Here is a 23,606-nt window from a genome sequence, read left to right as displayed (position 1 = left end):
GCTGCAAGAATTTTAAAACATACAGTACCTGACTATTGAGTCAGGGGCACTGACTACTTTCCCCTTAGATTGTCAAATAAATAAATAATCACAACAGCTGCCTGGCCTTTGTTGGTCCATGGTTAGAGTGGTCATCCTGTGCACCAAAAGGTCCTGGGTTCAATTCCTACTCAGAGCCTATACATGAGGCAACCAATTGATGTTTCTCCCTCTCTCCTCTATGCCCTCTTCCACCTTTACCCCCCTACCCCATAATCACCACACTGCTGTCCATGTTCATGAGGGTTTTTTTTTGTTTTTAACTCTACCTCCCTGCTCCACCAGAACTATCTGCCTGTTTTCTATGAGTCTGTCTCTATCTCACTTGGTAGTTCAGTTTGAACCCTCTCCGTCACAATTTATCTCGCTCTATTCACTCAATTGTCTCATTCAAAAGACTACAAGCCCTTGATGGCAGAGACCATCTTTTTCTTATAGAACTAGAGGCCTGGTGCATGAAAATTTGTCCCTCAGCCCATCCTGCCCTCTCTCACAATCCAGGAGCCCTCAGGGGATGTCCTCTTCTGCGGGAGGCAACCAGGCTGATGAGGGGAAGGTGTTGCTCCCATCACCAGCTACTGCTGCCACTGCCAGCTACCACAGCTGCTGGCCCTACCCCCCACCCACTGGCGGGAGGGGGGCAATCTGGGGCCAGGCCGGCTGGGGGAGGGGCTGTGGAAGGTTGAGGCACAGCAGGTTGCACCCCATCCAGCCTCTGCAGAGGTGTGGTGCCTATACCTCGCCATGCTGCTGCCTCTGTGGCTGCCTCTGCAGAAGGGGCAGCACTGGGACTGGACCCGCCACAGCCTGTCCTGACCCACCTCTGCAAAAGGGAGCGTGGTGCTGGCACCGAACCTGTCCACCCCTCCCATGTGGCGCCGGCCCTAGGCCTTGGTAGCAGCTGTGGCTTTGTCTGGATGGATGTCCGGTGGACTCCAGAAGATGTCTGCCCTAATTAGCATATTACCCTTTTATTAGTGTAGATGCATTAGAGGCCCAGTGCATAAATTTCGTCCACAGGTATGGTCCCTAGCAGCTGCAGGCCAGGGGCGTCTCCCTTTCTCCGGCCACCTGCTGCCACCACTGGCCCCGCCCTCTAGTTGAATTCCTGGTTGAACTCCCAGTGCAGGGGACAATTTGCATATTAGGGTTTTATTATACAGAATAGTACCTGGCTCAATATTTTGGGAGTTAGCACTGTTCTACAGAATTCTAGCTGTCTGTGCCTCTGTTTTTTCATTCTATCCATCCTGCAATCATTTCTCATTCCAGCCCTCACTTAACCCTTCTCCTTAGGTCTGCCAGTGATGTCCAGTGACTTTCATGGATGTTCTGAAATCCCACTGGTAACTCTTGGGGCTGAGGACTATGTTGACCCTTGGAATGGAATGAGCATCATGTTCCTATGACACTTTTTATTTGCATATTTTTTAATAATAGTGCCAAGCACCATGCTAAAAGCTTTGCAGATGCTGTCATACTTAATTCTAACAACTCCAAGAAGTGGATACTTTTATCCCCATTACATAGATGATGCATGAAAGAAGTCCTCATTTAGCTAAGGTCCCACTGCTCATATGTGAAGCTGGAATGCAAACTTTCAGTGACTCCAGGAACAAACTTTGATCTCATAGAATCACCCAGATGGAGATTTATTAACACACCCCATGCTACAACCAATATAGTCCTAAACTTTGACTTGTATAAATCTTTCTCTTTCAAGTCACAATAGCAATGAACCTTGAGACAAAATAGATAACAAGGTGGGGAAAATTATAAATGAGGAAGTACTGAATAAAGGGAAATATAGTTTCTTTTTAAAAAATACATTTTTTAAATTGATTTGAGAGAGAGAGAGAGAGAGAGAGAGAGAGAGAAACCTTGATGTGAGAAACACCATCTGCCTCCTAAATATCCCCTACTGGGGACTAAGACTGCAACACAGGTATGTGCACTGACAGGGAATGGAACCAGCACCCTTTAGGTGCATGGGACAGCTCTCAACCATTTTGGTTGGAATACAGATGTGGTCCAGTCTCTATTCTCATGTAGTGAATCTTACATTCAGGTGGATAAATTGAACCAGAGAATATAACATACTCAATAGATAAAGTGATGCCTGAAGACCTCACAGAGGAGTAAAACTGGTCTGACTCAACCCCAGAAAGCCACGACCATAAGAAGCTAAATATATCTTAGTGTCCCCTGCCCTTGGGTTAGAGCGCTTCCTGCCCTGGAAGGAAGTCATAGACCATTCCCTATAATGAATTCACCATTGCCAGACAATCTTCACAGCACTAAAGTTATTCTTCTTTAAACAAACAGTAGAACTCCTCTGTGCAGCAATCTGGACCATATATGTTTGTAGGGTAGTTCTTTATCAACTTTATTTCTTCTATGAATATCTGCCTGTATTCCATGTATTCAGAAGTCTCTTTTGTTAAATTATATTTCCTGGAAAATTGTCCATTATTCCAGGTTCTCATCAAAACTTGGATTGCATAGGCATCTGAAAGTTAAAATGTTAACAAATTAACTCTAGTTTCTGCTCCAGCCACACATTCCTCCCACCCCAAGTTTTCCCTATCTGTCTAAATGGCATCACCACCTATCCAAGTGCTAAAAGACAGAAATCTAGGAGTCATCCTTATTTCTCCTTCCTTCACTGATTCTTTCCATCTATCAGTAATTTATTAATTTTAGCTCCAAAATTCTAGCACCTCTAACACCTTCCCCTCTTTATTCTTCCTCTTGCCCTCTATTCTTTACTTCCCCAATCAATTCTCAACACAGTAGCTAGAATGTTCTTCTTAAAATATAAATCATATTATATTACCCTCAGCCTCAATGCTTTTGCTCCAAACTCATCCAAATTTTCCTTCACCTTCAGTATAAAATTCAACTCAACAAGGGCAATGAGGCCTTCCCTCACTCATTGAGAGTTGACCATGTTCCCAACTTCATTTCAAATAACTGTTCCTTATACCACTGTGAGCCAAGATATTTCTCAAACATGTCAAGTTCTCCCCCACCCAATGTGGTTGCTTTAAACTGTTCCCAAGTCACTTAACTGTCACTTCCTTAGGAAACCTTTGAAATGGATACTCTCTCTGCCAAAACACCCTGTTAATAACCCTCAAAGCATTTAGTAAACTTGCAATTATTTTTGTTTACTTGTCTTTTTTCTGTATTCCTTCAGGGAATTTGTTTTTAATGGAGTGGGAGCATGTCTATGTGATAGCCATTGTATTTCCACGTTTTGCATAATGCTTGGCAGCAGAGCAAGCACTCAATTGTAAATGTTCAGTGAATGAATGACCCAGATCCAAGAGGATAGTAGCTAAAAATGGGAGATATTGTGAAAGAGGAGAAAGCTCAGTGAAGAGCTGTAATACGGACAGCATATCTTTCAGTGTTTGCTTTCCCCACTCCAGTACACATCATCTGGACAAAGCCAGTCTTGTACCTACCCCAGGAATGCGGTAATAAAACTGGACGCTGGCTTTCTTCAGGAAGGCTGAATTTCATTAAGCCTGGAAGAAATTAGTCCATCTCATTATATTCACATTAGGCAATTAAAAATAGGAATATAGATACTATGTTATACATAAGCATAGAGTTATTTCACAGATTGTTATCTATGTTGGCTGAGAGTCAATGGCCAATCTAGGATACTGACATAAGAAATTACTATTTAACTTGATTCTATTGTATGCATCTCCTGCCAATACCACTAAACCACACATATGCAGATGTGTTTCATGACCACAACTCAAATCACTGAATCCCAATCTCTTTGCAGCCCCGAGCTAGGGGCTGAAATAATCTAGTCTGAGAAATGTTCTTATCTCCTTAGAAAATCATGTAAGGCCAACATGAATGTGTCAATGTAACAAAGGGACAGACACTGGACACTGACCAGATCCAGATACTGGATATCAACCACGCTAATCAACTCCTTTAAATCTCATGGCGCTCCAAGCGTTTAGCCCAGAGCCTGGCACCCCCTCAGCAGTCAGCATCAGTGTGAGCTAAGAGCATCACCATCCCTTCTCACAGGCAAGCCACAGGGCGGTTTCCTTGGGTGTTTGGAAGAAAGTAGAGCAAATGTAAAACCCAAAGGGATGTATATTTAGAAGCAGTTTTGCTCTTTGAGGTATTCTAAATTCACACGGGAGGGGGGGGGGGGTGTCTATTATCAAGGGAGATGAATGTAAATAGAAATTAGCATCCTACAATGTAATCTGTACGAACTAGAGAGGCAGTTATCTAAAATCTGGCTTCAGTCAAATAAGTGACTTACCCAGGTTTCAGAAGACTAAGGGGCATAATCTTCTCTAATGCTTATCATAGTGTTGTTTTATGTTAGCATTTCTCAAAGTGTGAATGTTTGGAACGCTAAAGGGACCCACCTCCTTTCCTTGGGGACCTCTAAGAAAACTAAGCTCCCAAAGGTTCTGTGAGGTCAAATGTATTTTGGAAAATGGTAATAATAATAAGACATCATTTGCTTTTTTTATTCTTACTCGCTCATGAATATACAGTTGAATTTTCCAGAGGCTGCAGGACATGATATCACAGCAGACTGAATTCAGAAGCAGACATGAGAATGCAGCTGTCTTCTATTAGACCAGACATTAAAGAAATTTGCAAAAACCTAAAAAAGTGCTATTCTTCTCACATTTCCTGCTTTCAAAAATCTGCTTATTTTTCATAAAAATCTGTTACTTATATAAATATGTACAGATTTATTTGTTATTTTTAACATATGTTTTTTAAATCCCAGTCTCAATTTTTAAAAAATATATTTATTTGATTGATTTCAGAGAGAAATGGAGAGGGAGGAGGAGAGGGAAATATCAGTGATGAGGGAGAATCATTGATTGGCTGTCTCCTGCATGCCCCATGCTGGGGATAAAGTGTGCAACCCTGACATATGGCCTGACCAGACAGGGAATCAAACTGTGACCTCCTGATTCATAGGTCAATGCTCAACCACTGACCCATGCCAGCTGGGCCCAGTTTTAATTTTTAGTATGGAAATTTTTCACAGATATAACCCATAAATGAAAAGCTCTTTGGAGATCCTCAATAAATTTTAAAAGTTTAAGCCTTTCTTGGGTCCTTGCTTTAGAGAAGACCAAGAAAAAAAGGAACAATGGTCATGCCAAAAAAATAAAAGGCCATGGCCATGTGCAGCCTCTTCATTGTACCAACTGTGCCCAATGTGTGCCCAATGACAAGGCCATTAAGACGGTCCTCATTCGAAGCCCAGCTATGGCTTAGTGGTTGAACGTTGACCTATGAATGAGAAGGTCCCGATTCGATTCCTGGTCAGGGACATGCCTAGGTTTCTGGCTTGATCTTCAGTGGGGAGCATGCAAGAGGCAGCTGATCAACGATTCTCTCTCATCATTGATGTTTCTCTCCCTCTCCCTCTCCCTTTCTGAAATCAATTTTAAAAATGTTTCCTCATTCAAAACACAGTTGAGGTCTCAGCCACAGCCATTAAGGCTATTTCCAAAGTGAATCTCCTCACCACCTAAGTGCTTCCCATGCTGTATGTGAAACCCTAGCACTCTAGCACCGTGTGAGTTGTGCCATTCATGGCAAGGTGGTCAGTGGTCCTTCTCCTAAAGCTGGGAAGGACCGAACACCCTCACCCCAAGTTAGACCTGCAGGTGCCACACCACGACCTCCACCAAAGTCCATGTCCTTAAAGACTAAAATAAAGTTCTCTGGGGAAAAAGTGGAAGTTATACTTTCATTTTTTTTTTTAAGTTTAAGAGGTCCTAATTCCAAGAAGTCTGAGAACCATTCAAAACCTGGGCACTCAGTGAAGAGGTTCTAAAAGCATATGCCCCTTAATCACGTATGAGGATACATGGAGAGCCATGTGTGTGGAAAGCATTTTGAAAACCCATGGTCTGTACTGTCATTATTATTGTGCTAAATGGAGTAACGGAGGAGGGATAACTCAGATTTCTAACGTGTTGTTTGAAATATACGGTGCAAGCAGGATACTGTCCATCCTAAAACCATCTGACTTAGATTTCTGTGACAGAGCTGGTTCTCGACTGGCAGACACAGCTGTAGCCACTGCAAGTTTACCCAGGGATCCCTCCTGATGGTTCAGGCAGGAGAAAACACTAGACTTCCTCCCAGGCAGAAGCACTGCCCTCCCCACATGGAGCTGGAGGGGACTGCCTGCCGAGGGACAGAACTTCCTCCCAGGCAGCTGGAGGGGACTGCCTGCCGAGGGACAGAAGCTGCAGCCGCAGAATGTGAGGAGGATACACCCACTTGTCTTCTATGTATGTGCTCTTTACCAAATCGATTGTACCAAGAACACAATTCCGTATACAACTAAAAATCAACTGTTTACTCCCAAATCTAAATATTTTGCTCAAAATCTACTCACTTTCATTTTTTAAAATATTGCTTAAAATAAATCAACTTGGATAAAAAAAAAAAAAAAAAAAAAAAAACTAAAAAAAACCACTGCAATTTGAATGACCCTGTTTCTGCTTTTCGAAATTTACACTTCTAGGTGGATGTCCCAAGCCACACGCTGCTCAGAGCGCCACAGAGAGGCTGGTTTAACAAGCAGCAGCTACGAGGCTCCTGTGTGAGGCTTTACCAACATCAACCCTCACTCCCTCACACTTCACCTAAGATACTTCTAGAAAGAATATTAAAAAAAAAAAAATACCTCAGCATTTGCAGATCACAGAATGATTTCAGATCAACAGCCTGTTTCCCCCAAAACTCCTAAAATTGAACAAAAAGTATCTTTAAGCAGTAAGCTGTTATCCCACCCCGGAATAAATTTTTGTAAGGCACAGAGAACATTGTAAACACAAAGAACTTACCAGAACATCCTTCTCAAGGCATTTCAGAGCCTGCATATCCTTCTCAAGGCTGGTCAGCTCTCGAAGAACAAAACTGTTAAACTGTTCTAGTTTATTCAGCCTGGTAAAGGTGAAAGCAACAGATCTCACTGAACTGCTTGGCTGTGGCAAAGTCCCTCTTAATCCTCCCCCTGCAAGAATACATCATGTTTGCCAAAACCAGTTTGACTCAGTGGATAGAGTGTCAGTCTGCGGACTGAAAGGTCACAGGTTTGATTCCCGTCAAGGGCATGTACATTGGTTGCGGGCACATCCCTGGTAGGGGGTGTGCACGAGGCAGCTGGTTGGTGTTTCTAGCTCCCTCTCCCTCTCCCTTCCACTCTGTAAAAAAAAAATTTTAATTATATATATATATATATATATATATATATATATATATATATATTTTTTTTTTTTTTTAAAGAATATGTCATGTTCTCTAGACAGTTCTTGTTTTAAGAATACATGATGTCTCTCTTCCCTCCCCTGCCTATCCTCACCCTAAAACATACTATGCAAACTTTGGTTTAGCCTTTCAACAGGAGCTGGAGGAACCTGGTATTTCAAATCATACTTTGCAGAGCAAAGGAGAGAGGACGCAGGGAAAGGGGGCTGCCAGGCCTGGGCCAGCAGCAGCCGCTGTACCACTGACCACGGCTCCTGTGCTTCCTACCTTCCACTTGCTCCTGAAATTGGCTAACTAATTTGTTTTTCATCTCTGTGTTTTCGTTTTGAAATTTCTAACAGTCACTATTCTGTGCCTAACCACCATCTAAACTGCTTATTTGTTCGCTCGCTTCTTGTGTCTTCTCCTCCATCAGGCGGGAGGCCTGTGAAGGCAGGCCGCCCTGCAGTTTGCTCTCCCTGCATCCGGCATGGAGCACAGAACCCGGCACCCAGCGAGCGCTGCTGTGTGCATTTGCTGAGCAACATGATGAGTATAGCCGTGCCCTGTGGCTCAGTTGGTTGGGCATCATCCTCTGCACCAATAAGATCACAGATTCTATTCCCAAGCAGGGCACGTTCCCAGGTTGCTGGTCTCCATCCCCAGTAGGGGGGCATGTAGGAGGCAGCTGATCCATGTTCTGCTTTCACTTCGCTGTTTCTTTTTCTCCCTCTCCCTTCCTTTCTCTCTAAAAATCAATAAAACTATATATTTTTTGAATGAGTACATGAATGCCCCTTAAAAGATGATGGAAGTTCCAAGAGTCTAAAGTCCCTTGTGGGCTTGAGACTCAAATGACAGTGCATGTATAAATGTTTGAAAAAATCGGTAAATTTCTATTCGTGTTATATATTCTGCCCTAAGAGACTTTCTACTTCAGTTAAGCAAAGCGGCCTGCCATCACTTTCTTCCCCACCTTCACTTACCGGCCACTCTCACCACCAGGAACCATCTCTATACGCACCTTCCCTACACCGTTCAAATCTGTTTCCAAATCCTCACTCCAGAGGCACTTCCACTGTAATCACTCTGGATTGACTCCAGTCACTACAGAAACCCATCTCTCTGCTCACACGTCTGTCCTTCACATCTGTCTGAGATCTCAGCTCCTTTTTACTTCCTGCCACATGTGACAAGGGTTTGTGTGTGCATGAGTGTGTAGTATTTTTTTTTTATTGTGGCAAAATATACATAACATAAAATTGACCCTTTTGATTATTTTAAGTGTACCATTCAATAATGCTAGGACATTCACAATGTTGTGTAACCATCACCACTCTCCATTTCCAGAATTTTTCTATCATCTCAAATAGAAACGCTTTATTGATTAAACAATAACTATCCATTTCCCACTCCCCCAATCGCTGGTAACCTCTATTCCACTTTATGTCTCTATGAATTTGCCTATTCTAGGTACTTCATATAAGTGGAATCATACAATAATTGTCCTTTCATATATTTCACTTAAAATAATGTCTTCAAGATTCATCTATGTTGTAGCTTATATTAGAATTCCATTCCTTTTTAAAGATGAATATCCCACTGTATGTCTATACCACATATGATTTATCCAGCATTTTACATGCTTGCTGTCTTCACAGTTGGATTATGGACTTTTTAAGAATAGTATTTTAGAACCATATAATGGTACCATAAAGAGGCTTAAGGAGGGCCTTCAGTTCAGCCCCTCATCTTATGAAGAACCAGACACCTAGAAGGGTTAAGCAATGTATCAAACCTCACAACTTTCCCCTCCAACTCCTCACAACCCAGCACAGTGGTTATGAGACAAACATTTGTGAGCAATCACACTTTTATAAACTTGTTTTGAAAGCTAATACTTACCTACAGTGATGTATCTGGTTTAAAAGTTTTATTAGACAATTCGGTGCTTGCTTTGCATATTCTGAATAAAGTGCACTCCTTCTGTACCTAAGCTAAACCATAATAACAATACAAGATCACATTTGGGTTAACCATGACTATACCAGTACAGGCTTTGTATTAAAAAGATTTTGACAGCACACAACATGCATAGCAAACATTACTGCTAACAAACAGTGATAAGGTGCAATGCTCACACCTCCCATGGTCTACCTCTGGGCCGGTACCAATACAGCACAACAAGCTAAAATAGAAAAACTTGCACACATATTCAATATCACGTACAACTTCCATTATAAATTAGCTTATAGAATATTGTAGAAAATAAGACTTTGGAGATCTTCCAACTTAGTTAAATGGATGTATGTTAGTGTAGGACAGTTCTCTCAAATGTGCTATTAAATAACTCTAGGGAATATACAAAAATGGGACAAGAAAAAGGAGACTGAAGTGGTCCCAACGTTCATCTGGCAGGTACAGTTCTGGGACAGCCTCCCACAGCCTACCTCCATCTTTGTTCCAGACACCTCTCCTATCCACGTGCCTTCTTCTCCCCCTCCTCCTTGTCCCTCATTGTGACAAAATCATTGCTTCCTGAAAGTTTGGTTGTCTGAGAATGCCATCAATGACACCTAACTATGAGTACAATTTCCACATGGCCCTTCTGGTCCCATGGCAGCAAATGCACATGAAGTAGCTCTCTTAAAATACAAACCACACTTCACCAAGACTCTGAAGTCAGGGGCCACAGCTAAGACAGACTCAGGAATACTTGCACACATGAAATATAATGATATTAATAAATAATATGGCCAAAACCGGTTTGGCTCAGTGGATAGAGAGTCGACTTGCGTACTGGAGGGTCCCAGGTTCGATTCCAGTCAAGGGCATGTACCTTGGTTACGGGCACATCCCCATACGGGGTGTGCAGGAGGCAGCTGATTGATGTTTCTCTCTCATCGATGTTTCTGGCTCTCTGTCCCTCTCTCTTCCTCTCTGTAAAAAATCAATAAAATATAGTTTTAAAAAATCTGATGTTTCCTTGCTTTATACAATGTAAGTTGACTTGCAATTAAATAATAATAATAATAATAATAATAATAATAATAATAATATGAACCAGTTACTTTAAACTCCTAACAAGCTAGCTTTTCATTGTCAGTGGGCCATTACCTCACATTTTCTTTCCAGTTCTCTAGTGAAGTTCTCAAAGGTGGTGATGACAGCAGAGCTATTCACGTGCTCTGGCACAACGGCCAGGGGTGGAGTAGAAATGTTTTCTGAACAATAAAAACAGAACATGAAGTAAAATTAACTAAGTGCGAAGTAGATGTGCTCAGGCCATCAGCTGCCCAGAGGATGGAGTGAGGCAGAAGCCCACGTCCCATCCACGAAGGCCTTGGCTGCCGGGCTTGACTGCAGAGGGCTGACTCTGGCCGATGCTGGCAAGGCCAACTCAAGCCGAGTCCCCACGGCAGGCACTTCATGCTGCTTCTTACCAAACCTCCTTCTCCAGCAAGTGCCCGCTTCATCCAAACTTTCCCAGCACTTTACACCCTGCACCTGATATGCCTGAGGAGCAGGCTGAGGTGCGATGAGTTTTAAGGAGGACGTGATAGGTAGGGCATTTCTATGAGGGAAACGCTGGCATAACAACTCTGGAAGCCAGAAGTTTCCTGAGAGCACATGAGGGGTCTGGCATCATCCTAAGAGATTTGCATGTGTCAGCTCCTTTAATCCTCATATAAAAAACAGAGAGATCAGACACCTAGTGCAAGCTCACACCGGCTGCTTCAGGACTGGAAGCCAGGCTGCCTGGTCTTCACCACCCGCAGTACCTCTGGCTCCCAAAGCTGCCTTTTTGGGGCCTTGTGTTTCAAAATATAGTGGCATCACTCATCCAGAAGGCCATCCACCAAATGCAGACATTTCAGACCCTCCTCCTTCGCTGGTACAGAGTGAATGTATCCACCACAGAAACGTAGTTAATAACTACCAACTAAAGCAGAGACCTAGACGTTGAGGAATGCCTGGACCCTGGAAACTAACGAGTTAAAAGGCAGAAGTCTAAAGGATAGAAGGAGATGCGCTGGCTTTTATCTGTAATTTGTGCAGCCATTTATGTGTCTCTGAAAGGACAGAATGCTTCGTTTTTTGCGCTCTGCAGCTGCTATGGTCTTCAAACTGTAACTCCCTGGTCATTCGTGTTGGTACTTTCAGTGCTTACACTTGCTCACATTCCTGCTTGACTGGCTGGCTGGGTGCATAACGTTACCTGCCAACTGTGCTTCTTCCGTCATGGAGGAAAAGGACCCTGGAGCATCATCTTCTTCCAATTTTGACTGTTTCCACTTAGCAAAACTACCATCCGACGTGTCTAAAGGCAAGCACCGTACATTAACAACCAAACACACACATTATTTTTATCCCAAGTTTATCTTGTCCTCTTTTAGACAGTTAGTATCTTACCTTGACGAGCAGTAAGTGAAACTTCTTCCCTGTTACTAATTACTTACTATTTGGCACATTTAACAAGTATCAAAGCACTAAGTCTACTGATGCCTAAAAAGGACATGGGAACAGGCCTCCCCTTCATGAGCTCTGTAATGTTAGGAATAAGTACATACTGACTCAAACAAAAAGCAGTAAGTATTGGCATAAAAAATACTGCTCCCCTCCATGTCTTGCAAAACAAACAAAATAAAACAAAAAAACAACAAACATTTCGCAGGCTCAAGGCTAAATGGCAAGGTAGCAAAGTTCCCTTCCAGGCAAATGGGCTTTGGAAGCTCAGCTAGCACCCTGCGGAATGCGCCACCTGCTGGTAACACTGGAGCTTCAAGGTTGTACTGAGGGCTACCTTATAAATGAGGCTCCTCACTAGCTTGAGACTTTGGCTCCTCAGCTTATGAGCCTTAAACATATATTGTCTTTTTAATTAGGCATTTAATAAATATTTTCTACTCTGATATTCACTTGCACCCCTTCCTGATCTTATCAAAGACAGCGTTCAGCCTGACTCCTGCTTCTCTTTACTGTCTACTTCTCTCCCATCATCAGGTTCTGAGGTCCTGCCTATAGAATGAATCCATGTCTCTTTATACATCCCCACACCGTGACTCTGGAGGACCTCATCAATCCCAACTACCCTTCTTGACTGAGCTCTCTTAAGCAGCAAACTAGTGTTTCCAATTGCCTACTCAACAGCTCCACCTTGAACCCACTCCTTCCTGTCCTTCCTCACCTTAACCACTTTCTTCTCCACCATATACTTAGCCCCTACACACACTCTTCCCTGCAAAGTCATCTGCTTTCCCCCCTCTCTTCACATATCCAGCTTAATCACTACTGATTTTTTCCCCTGAAAGTTCTAGAATCTAATTTAATTAACTTGCATAATAAATAATTGAATGTTACTATTGCAAAGAGTTTTACAGTTTGGTGGGAAGACGGTAGAGAAGCAAAGAGGCAAGTTCCTCATTTTCCACTCTGCTCCTCTACCCTGGTCTCCTTGCGGTTCCTCAGACACCCAGACACATTCTCACCTCAAGATCTTTGCACTTGTTCCTCTAACTTGAGTCATTCTCTCCCCTACCCCCATCATATCTGCATTAAGGTTTCCTCTGGCCATTCAACCTAAAATTTCAATACCAACCCCAGCTTCTAAACCTCTTTCCTAATTTTTTCTTAGCCTTTATCTAAATATAACATTTTAATACCACTCCTAAATATTAATCTCCTTCCTTGATTTTTTTTCCTTAGCCTTTATCACAATATAATACACCTTCTACTTTTCTTGTATATTATGTCTCCCCCATTAGAAGGTAAGCTCCAATGAAGTCAGGCATTATTTTTTTTTGTTCTCTAGATTATCTAACATGTGGAATATCTAACATAGCAGACATTCAGTAGACATTCATAGAGTAAAGGAATGACTGAATGCTGCAGAATATCCAAGCCACTATGAAATAAGATCTTGACTAAGAAATGACATCTTGACTTCTGGCCAAGAAGGTGATGTAGGTTAATATGGTACTCACATCCTCCCACACAACATCAAAATTACAACTAAACTACAAAATCATCACTCAAAACACGCTGAAAATGGACTGAATGGAAGTCCTACAACTAAGGAATTAAAGAAAAAGCCACATAAAGGTTGGTAGAAGAGGCAAAGACTCAGAATGGGCTGTTCCTAAACCCACACGTGTTGGATTCCATAAAAATTGGGAGGGATGTCTTGGCTATGGATGACCACCCTGAGGAACAAAGGTTCCAACCCCACACAAAGCCTTCTATGTCAGGATTTTAGTAAGAGAAAGAGAAGTTCTCATAACTTCTGGCTGTAAAAAACAGCAGAGATTAAGGCTGAGTAAGATGGAGGCTGCTGGAGTCCCAGGCAGTTCCTCCTGTGAGGTTGGCTTGTACCTTCTAGAAAATCCCTGAGCCAGTACACCTAGTAGATAGCCTCAGACCATGTTGAAGCATCACCACCCAAGCACCCCTACAAGTAACTCAGTCACACAGCATAGGGAATATAGCCAATAATAATCTAATAACTTTATATGGTGTCAGATGGGTGTGAGTTTATCAGGATGATCACTTAGTAAGTTATGTAGTGTCTAATCACTGAAGGTATACACCTGAAACTAACATAATAATGTACATACCCGTAATTAAAAAATAAAAATGATTTAATAAAAGGACAACTTATATCCTAGAACAGAATCTTAATAAAAGATAATTTATTCTGGCTATCTCATATTACCAATAAAGAAATTGAGGAATATAAAAATCTTTAGAGACCCATATGCCCGCTACATAAATTATAAATAGAAATTAATAAAGTTTAGCATTTTAAGACCTACTAAAACTACCTTTTGGGAGAAATTGTAAATACACAGTAGGAAATACCCATCATAGACTTCAAGATGACAAAAGGAAAAGAATTTTGCTGTTAAAATAATGCTAAATAGAGAATAATGTTAAAATAATTGTATACCAGGTATACACTGAGTGGCCAGATTATTATGATCTCTGAACACATAATAATCTGGCCACTCAGTGTATATCCTATCTAATAAAGAAGGAATATGCTAATTGACCCTAACACTGTTGCAAAGATGGAAGCACCCACAGCCAATAAGGAGGGAATATGCTAATTGACTGCCATACCCTCAAATATGGCAGCGCTCACAACCACAGATAGCAGCGCCCAGTCCCCTCAGCCCCACCCAGGGCAGCAGGTGTGCGGCCAGGCAGGGCCACCCCCAGGCACACCTGCCTCTGGAATCCTCAACCCCTTCACCCCCCCAGCCTCTAAGGGCTAGCCCAAGGCTCAGGCAAACCTGAGATGGTGGCTGCCCAGCCACCCAGGGCCACCTAAGGCTCAGGTAACAAGGGCTGGCTGAGGCTTACACTGTTGGCAATGGCAACAGCAGAGGTAGGATGGGGGCATCACCTTCCCCTGATTGCCAGGTCACCTCCTGCCCCTGAGGGCTCCCGGACTGTGAGAGGGGGCAGGCCAGGCTCAGGGAGCACCCCCCCGCCCCTCCAGTGCATGAATTTTCATGCACCAGGCCTCTAGACCTATATAATAAAAGGCTAATATGCAAATTGTCCCCTCAACCAGGAGTTCGACCAGCAGGCAGGCCGGCCAACTGCCCATGTCCCCTCTCCCTGCCAGGATGGCTGGACCACACCCATGCACAAATTCATGCACCGAGCCTCTAAATACACACAATCACACACACACACACACACACACACACACACACACACTGAGTGGCCAGATTATTATGTGTTCAGAGATCATAATAATCTGGCCACTCAGTGTATAAAGAAAATGATCAATGAATGATGACGTTCATAGTTTGCTATAATAAAATCTTCATAAACTGAAAACTTCATTAAAGATCACATTCCTTCTGCAGAACCTGGAAAAGAAAGAGCCCATATCCAGCTTCTCTGTTAAAAAAATAAATAAATAAATAAATAAATAAATAAATAAATAAATAAATAAATTAAATGCTAAGAAATACTCTAACTTAGATTTACAAGAAATGTTCCCTAAAAAAATAAATTAAAAAAATAAAAAACCTAAAAGAGTTCATCACCAGGCTGAGAGATTGACAGTTGCATGCTTATTTGGTGCCATTATGTGCCTGACAATGTGGTAAGCTGCAAAACGGTAAAAGTGAGAGGAAAAAAATCCCTGTGGAAAATATTCATTTGTTTGAAATATATAGATGGATATTTTCTAGAGGGTGCATTGTTTCAAGGGTAAATGATGTTTGAAAGGAAATAATTCAGCCCTGGCCAGGTGGCTCAGTTGATTGGAGTGTCTTCCCGGATACCAAAAGGTTCAATTCCCTGTCAAGGAACATACCTAGGTTGTGGGTTCAATCCCCAGTCAGGAGGCAATCAATAAATGTTTCTCTCTCACATCAATGTTTATCTGATGCAATTTGAATAATATCACAGCCCGCCAAATCTGATTAGTTTTGCTTTCTCTAATTCTGCAAAAAGAGTTTAGTATTCTCTCACCTCTGTCTTCCAGGTTTTCCAGTTTATGTTTGAGGTTAGCACTTTTCATCAATGAGTCTTCATTTGCAGTCTTGAAAAAAGGCAAGCAGACCACAAATACATGTACACATTTGTTTCCAAATAAAACACAAATGATGTTACATTATCCTTTAAGAAGAACTAAGCCAGTACATTATGCAAATATAATTCTGGAAAACCCAACGATTAAATAGTACCTCAGATACATTCTGTTCAACTTCTGAATGCTCCAGTGAAGAGACACTGCTCAGTGGGTGAGGGCTCTCAAGTTCTGAGTACCAGAGAGAACAGTTTCAAAGGAATGAACACACTATGAAGCAACTTCAGGCTCTAACATTTCACTATCCCTCTACATAGTAAATCTCACCATCAAAAACAATGGGAGAAAGAAAAACCCTAACCTTTGTGACTTTCATGGCATACATGATCACTGGCTCAGGAATTCACCTGAGAGGCCCTCAGATGCACTGTAGATAAAATGAATAGCCAGTTCCTTCAATTAGACCAGCACTTTTAATAGATGTTCTCTGGCCCCAAATTCATGGGCCAGGATTCTACTGCCTCAACCTTGTGATCCCTCTCCTTCTCTCTCTTAGTTCCACACCCCTATTTCCTCTTAGTCTCTACTGCTAATTTTCCTCTCTCCTTGTTTCTTTCCCTTCCTTCTTTTCTGCCAGTGGCAGGTTACTTTCCACATTGCCAAGCACATAATGGCACCAAGAAAGGCAAATGACAACCCTTCAACTGCCTTGTTTTATAGAAAAGTAGTTAAGAGTAGGAACACCAGTATCCTCCAGACCAATGCAAAGCCTAATTTTAGCTGAATCCCCTCTCTCAGCAGCTGGCTTTTGTTTCTTGTTAAGTGAGAACCATCAGGCTTTGCATTGGTCTGGAGGATACTGGTGTTCAGTCAAAAATGAAAGGTTGTCATTTGCCTTTCTTGGTGCCATTATGTGCTTGGCAATGTGGAAAGTAACCTGCAGAATGATGAAGGTGAGAGAAATAAAACCCCTACTCTTACAAGTTTAAAAGATGTAGATAGTTTCAATTAAATACAGTGGTGGTTAAGATAAACCCAATAAGTCAAGGGCTGGCAAACTCTGGCCCCTTATGCTGCTTCTGCTGCCTGGTTTTATAAATAAAGTTTTATAGAATCACAGCTATGCCCATTGGCTTACATCTTACCTGTGGCTGATTTTGTGCTGCAACCACAGAATTAAATAGTTGCAGTAGAAACTATAGGGGCCAAAAAGCAAAAAATATTCACTATCCAGTTCTTTACCAAAAAAGTTGACCACTCCCTGCTAGCAAGTCATCATTTGAGTTTCTTATTTCTTTAAAAGAGAACAAAGCATTCATTTTACACAAGCCGATCTCAACTGTTAAAGTAATATTACAACTTAATCATCCTCTACCTTTTGCCAATGAGAATATTAAAGAGAAGAACAGCATATTTTCACCCTTTAACAGACAGTAAAAAGAAAACCATTTTATTTATTTCAAACTACCTTTCCCGGAATATGATTGTTTTCTATGTAACTCAACAGAAATCAGGTACCTGTTTTCTGGGAAGAGGCTTCAGGAGTTACATGTGCAGAACTACCCTGAAATTTTGTTTCAGAAATTTTTGGATGTATGGTATCATTTTGCCTGGAGGCATCTTTCCATAATGGTGTTAAACGTATAGCCTATAATGTAATACATTTTAGAAGTGTTAACATTCATAACCACTCAAGACAAGTTATCAAAAAATTCTAAGACATTTCCAATATCCTTTTTAAAAGTTTAAGTATTGGTTTTGCTTCATTTGAAACCCCAAGACTATAAGATCCCAGAGTTGGAGCACATTAGGTCATATATCAATTGATAATTCTAAATAAACAATCACTCAAAGTTCTCAAAATGTGGTCCCAGCCTACAGCATCAGCAACACCTGGGAACCTGATGGAAATGCAAATTCTCAAGCCCCATCTACTCAATCAGAAACTCTGGAATGAAACCCAGCCACTGCACGTTAACAAACCCTCCTGGTCATTCTGATGACTGCTCAAGTTAACCACTGCTCTAAATCAGGTTTTGGTAAGTAACATTTTATTTGAACACAACACACCCATTTGTTTCAGTTTTGTCCATAACTCCTTCATGTTACAATGCAGAGTTGAATAGTTGCCACAGAAACCATATGGCCCACAGAGTTGGAAATATTTACTCCCTGGCTGTTTGCAGAAAAAGTTTGCTGACCCCTACTCTAAATTATTCTCTTATGCTCCAACACAAAAAAGTGAATTTTGAATACCAATATTTGTACAAAGTCAGCAATGCCCTCACTGAAAGTCAACATAGACTTCTCATCACCTGCTCAGCTGCAATTCGATGGGTTCTCGGGGCTTTGACGTTTCTTTGGTGCTTATTTAAAACATCAGATATATTTACTAAACACTGTTCTCTGGGTCTATTTCTGATAACTCATTATTTCAGGTTGAATAAATATGTGGGTACTTACTCTGGCTCACAGGTTTAATCTGTCAGAGAGGACCGGAGAGGCCCTCAGATGCACTGTGGGCAGCACTCCCCTGGCTGAAGGAGGAAGGCAGGAGGGCAGATAGCTAGCTACGACTGGAGCACTAACTACAAGGCTGAGGATGCCCTCAGAATCCCAGCAGCCAGACCTGATGGTTCTCACTTAACAAGAAACAAAAGCCAGCTGCTGAGAGAGGGGATTCAGCTAAAATTAGGCTTTGCATTGGTCTGGAGGATACTGGTGTTCCTACTCTTAACTACTTTTCTATAAAACAAGGCAGTTGAAGGAAATTAAGAAAGTTTGAGGATTTATTCAATATTTATATAACCCTGAAGGCATTTCAACCACTTGCAAAATAAAGGTTTAAATGTCTAAATCATTAAAAAGCTTTGGAAGTATCAACAAACTGAATACTACGGGGAAATTAAACCAAGAAGTTTATTTTTAAAAGTGAACTCAAAAGAGCACGCATGTGCAGTAAATCAGAACAGCCCAGATTTTAAGCACTATTATAATCTTTCAGCAACATCTGGGAACAATGAAAAAAGATCCTAAGTTTTTATCCAAGGTCATACTAAATGTTTCGAAGTCCTTGTAGTTTCTACACAGTGGATTACAACCACTGCTTTTTTTTTTTTTTTAAGAAATAAATACAGTTTAGCCCTAAGCAGATCTACCTGTGCCATGCTAAGCCACAGGGCACAAGGCAGCCCAGGTAAAATGGACTTACTTGGTCTTTATAACGGTCTCTGGCCGGACTTGGGGGGAAAAGCGGCAAGACTAAAACGAAAGGAAAAGGTGTACAAGTGGATAAATTTGCTTATGAGAAATATAAAAACTCATGTATCCCTCTCTCATTATGCACGTCCAGGCGAGAAGCAGTTCCTGTTTCCTACAACTGGCTCAGATGTCTGTCTCTTAAGACAGTGTTTTTCAACCTTTTTTGGGCAAAGGCACACTTGTTTCATGAAAAAAATCACGAGGCACACCACCATTAGAAAATGTTAAAAAATTTAACTCTGTGCCTATATTGACTATATATAAAGTAATTCTCTTGAATAGGAATCAAATAAACACAAAGAAAGTATTTAATAATTACTTTATTATGAAATATTAAATAAACAAAATAGTGAAAAATTATAAAATTCTTGTCTTGTCTGCACCTACGGCACACCAGGCAACATCTCGCGGCACACTAGTGTGCCGCAGAACAGCAGTTGAAAAACGCTGTCTTAAGATCCCTTTCTGATGACTCAATGTTGTTCCTCACCAGCCAGCACAAATTCTGGGCTCCAGATCATGTCCCTGAATGTGGTCCTCTGTCCTTGAACAGTTACCTAACTTAGAATGCTCCCCCTTCTGCACACTTATTCTTTTTCCAAGGATGAGCTCAGGCCCCACCCACCTCTGCCTGGAGCTTTTCCTGAAGATTCCAGCTCTGTCAGATTCCGCTTATCGGAACTCCCACTCCTCTTATCTGCAGCTCAGATTTAACAGTATGGCCCCTTCCGTGTTTTTGTACTGTTTCTCACACGTACATTTTGCCTTTTCAATGTAATTGAGCAGGAAAGGAGAATCCCAGGATCACATGTCTCTTTGGCACCCTCTCTCATCACATACTGAGAAATAAACACCTGTTGATTTACTTGAAAAATGACTCAAAAGAAGACAGGCACCAAACTTACTTTTTAAGCTACTTCTGGTTCTTGTCCTTTTCCCACCAGGATATGGTTGCAGGGATTTCCTGCCTTGGTTAATGGCCCAAGATAGCACAGTAGCACTAGAACTTGAATCTCGATTACTCTCCGAGAAGAGGTGTTTCCTATAATTGAACTTCTACAAACACAGATAGTAAGTGAACCCTATTAAAGGGTTGTCAGTACCCATTATGTACAATTAAACATCCCACTACAAAATTAGACAAAAGAGGAGTAACAGCGACTCTTACATAATAAAAAGGCACCAAAGTAGTAGGGGAAGAAGAAACAGATGATTTCATTAGTCAATTCTCTACCAAGCAGCTCTTGTAAAGGATAACAAAATCTTCTCCAGTCAGAAATTGCAACTGAAGAGATGTGAAGTAGCTGTTTAAAAGCTGATGCACCTCAATATCATGTCAACACGATAATTTCAAAATAATACCGGAAACAACAAAAGAAAGTGTAACAATGATTTTTTGGAGACATGCCTGTCTACATTTTAGAGGAACCAAAATAAAAATAAGAGGATCATTTCTATTTAAACCTTAAAGCCTTTGAAATTGAGCAGGCCCTGACTGGTGTGGCTCAGTAATTAGTGTTGTCCCATGCACTGAAGGATCACAGTTTTGATTCCTTGGGGCAATAGATTGATGTTTCTCACATCAATGTTTCCCTCTCCCTCTCTCTCCAATCAGTGAAAAACAAATCCTTGAGTGGAGATTAAAAAAAAAAAAAGGAAAGAAAGAAAGAAATTGAGCCTGAACTGGAAAGGTTAGAGATTTAAGGACAATTTAATCTGTTCTGCTGGATTACTCAACTCTACAATGATACTTAAATATATTTTTTTTAAATTTTCTATTTTTGGATTCATTTTTAGAAATACAGAAACAAAGAAATTTTAACATCAAGTATGTTTTGACTTTAATAAAATACATCTCTATTTGAGCCGTCTCCTGGGCCCTCTGGAGGCCCGTTCTGGTGCTGCCATGCCTCTCTCCACCGGGGCTCCACCACTCAGCTCCTAACAGCTGGCTCCCAACTCAGGCCAGGGAGCATGCTCATGAATCCCAAAGTATTAATGGTGGCAGTACCTCCCATGCTCTTCTCGACCTGACTCATGTCAGCTGGAGGACCCACCCTGCGCCTGAAATGGCAAAGCTTAGAAGCAGCTTAGGGTGGGAAGCAGTGTCACCCTTGTTTATGGTAATACAACCATAACCTTTAAGGTGAACTATTTTCCAAGTGAGTTGATTTTTAAAAAAATATATTTTATTGATTTTTCACAGAGAGGAAGAGAGAGGGATAGAGAGTTAGAAACATCGATGAGAGAGAATCATCCATCAGCTGCCTCTTGCATACCCCCTACTGGGGATCGAGTGAGTTGATTTTTGAAGGCTCAACTTAAAATGTTGAGCAGTTCACCTTTTTTGTAGAGAAGCTCAGGTGTGAAAGGTACTCTGTGAGCCAGGCCTGTCGGCGTCTTCCTTTTGTGAGAAAGTAGAAAAGGTGGGCAGAACCCCCACATTCGCTCCAGAGCTGCTCAGCCAGTGTCTTGTACAGGAGCAAGCATCACCTCACTGACTGCACCCAACCAAAGAAATCTCACAGCAAGATGTTCCCACTTTTAGTTTATGATAGGGGCTGAAGCCCTAGCCAGTTTTGCTCAGTGGACAGAGCATAGGCCTTCGGACCGAAGAGACCAGAGTTCAATTCCAGTCAAGGGGACATACTTGGGTTGTGGGCTAGATGGTTAATAGGTAGGTGTGTAGGAAGCAGCCAATCGATGATTTTCTCTCATCATTGATGTTTCTATTCCCTCTCCCTTCCTCTCTGAACTCCCTTCCTCTCTGAAATCAATTTTTTAAATGTTTGTGTGTATGTGTATGTGTGTGTGTGTGTGTGTGTGTGTGTGTGTGTGTGTGTACACATATATACATATACTTAACTTTCAGGGGGCTAAAAGTTATTTTTAAAGTGCAAGTACCCACAGCAGCTGTTTTTCAAGTTGGCTCATATTAGAGTCACTAGGAGGGGGCTTTGAAACAAATCCCGATGCCTGAGCTGCTCTTCCCTGGGGCAACTAAGTCATAACCATCAGGCTGTGGATTTTGAATCAGCTCCCTTGATGATTCCAACTAGAAGATGGGCAGTGGAAAGTGAGAGCCATTGCTAAAAGCCAGCCAGGAAGAGCCTTAACTCTTTGTTTGAAGCTCATGATCTCAAGTTTCTAAAGTTTTCATTTAATATTAATTATATATATTTTAATGCTGTGACTACAGATTTAGAGTGCCGACCATCGCAAAGTGGGAGACAAGCCAGAGAGGTGTAAGCTGGTGCCCCAAGAAACAAAACCATGCCACCGATTCAGAGCAAAACGTTTCTTTCACTTCAGTACCACGTCCGCTTCCATTCAGGATAAATCTCAAGTGTCAGTGGGTCTTGAACCCTTCTCTTCTACTTATCTTTTCTTTAAAAGCAAGAACAGGCTTTAGCCTCAAAGCCCGATACAAGTAAAAGTACAGTTTGAAATGATAATTGTTATTTCTATTGTATTTATTTGGAGCCTTATTATTCGTTACAGCTCATGCTGATTTTCCATTTGGAAGTGAAATAATTCCCTTTAAAATAAGTTTAAGATCAATTTAATGGGGAAAAATGGAGGTGAAGAGCAGAGCTATAACGGATTTGGAAGATGCTATGCAAATAACTAACATGTGAGAAGCAATGCCTCCAAACAATGAAAGTTCCTTCATTACCGACATCCTTCTTTTTCGCTTTCTGGCACTCTTCAAAGTAGATTCTTTCCTAAAACAAAATATATCAAATCAATGGGACTGTATAACCATCACCTTCTCCTTCCCTCCTTTCACAGCCCTAACTTTTCCCCCCACTCCCTCACATATACCCTTTGTCTGACGTGAGCCCTGTGCATGGGAAGCACCATAACCTGTAGAGAACTTATCTCGTAATCCATTTCCACAGATCCTCTGCCTGACAACAACCAGTTATTTAAAACAAAACAAACCTTTGTGGAGCCCTTCTCTGTCAGGCATTCAAAGGGGAAGGCAGGGGAGGACCCTCAGGTAGGCATCCAGCTTTGGCAAAGCTTCAGAGCATCCTTCCTGCCTGGGTCTGTCTTAGAATCCCCTGGGGTGCTAAAAAGATAGCTTTCGCCCTGGCCGGTGTGTGTTAGTGGTTAGAGCATTGTTTCATGGACCAAAGGGTCTTGAGTTTAATTCCAAGTCAAAGACATGTACCTTGATTGGAGGTTTGATCCCTGGTCCTAGTTGGGGTGCATGTGAGAGGCAACCAAGCAATATGTCTTTCCTATTTGAGATCTCTCTCTCTCTCTCTCTCTCTCTCTCTCTCTCTCTCATTTTTTCTCCTTCCCTCCTCCCTGTCTGTCTCCCTCCCTCTATCTACCCATCCATCATCCCTTCCTTCCTCCCTTATACTCTAAAAAATAAAAAAATAAAATCAACGGAAAAAATATCCTTGGGCAAGGATAAACAACAATAAAATCTAAGTGTTGTTGAAGATGTGGAAAAATTAGAACCCTCGCA

The 23,606-nt window shown here is 41.6% G+C and overlaps 1 protein-coding gene across 1 annotated transcript in view; it reads right to left on the bottom strand.

Moving 5' to 3' along the window:
* Positions 1-2,437: 2,437 nt before the first annotated feature.
* The window catches only part of SYCP2L (synaptonemal complex protein 2 like), a gene marked incomplete at its 5' end in the record, with an annotated part of 61,483 nt that continues 40,314 nt past the window's right edge, over positions 2,438-23,606 (bottom strand). The window contains 10 exons of the mRNA XM_084870926.1: positions 2,438-2,548; positions 3,510-3,572; positions 6,752-6,810; positions 6,912-7,011; positions 9,486-9,502; positions 10,432-10,538; positions 11,534-11,635; positions 15,805-15,874; positions 16,020-16,093; positions 17,381-17,510. Coding sequence (XP_084727052.1) covers positions 3,548-3,572; positions 6,752-6,810; positions 6,912-7,011; positions 9,486-9,502; positions 10,432-10,538; positions 11,534-11,635; positions 15,805-15,874; positions 16,020-16,093; positions 17,381-17,510 — 684 coding nt within the window. The 3' untranslated portion in view covers positions 2,438-2,548; positions 3,510-3,547. The remainder of the gene's footprint in view (positions 2,549-3,509; positions 3,573-6,751; positions 6,811-6,911; positions 7,012-9,485; positions 9,503-10,431; positions 10,539-11,533; positions 11,636-15,804; positions 15,875-16,019; positions 16,094-17,380; positions 17,511-23,606) is intronic.

This window comes from Pipistrellus hanaki (genome assembly GCF_964339955.1).
Source record: "Pipistrellus hanaki genome assembly, chromosome: 2".
Lineage (NCBI taxonomy): Eukaryota > Metazoa > Chordata > Mammalia > Chiroptera > Vespertilionidae > Pipistrellus > Pipistrellus hanaki.
The sequence above is the reverse complement of the archived record's forward strand: the minus strand, read 5'-3'. Positions and strand labels throughout refer to the sequence as shown.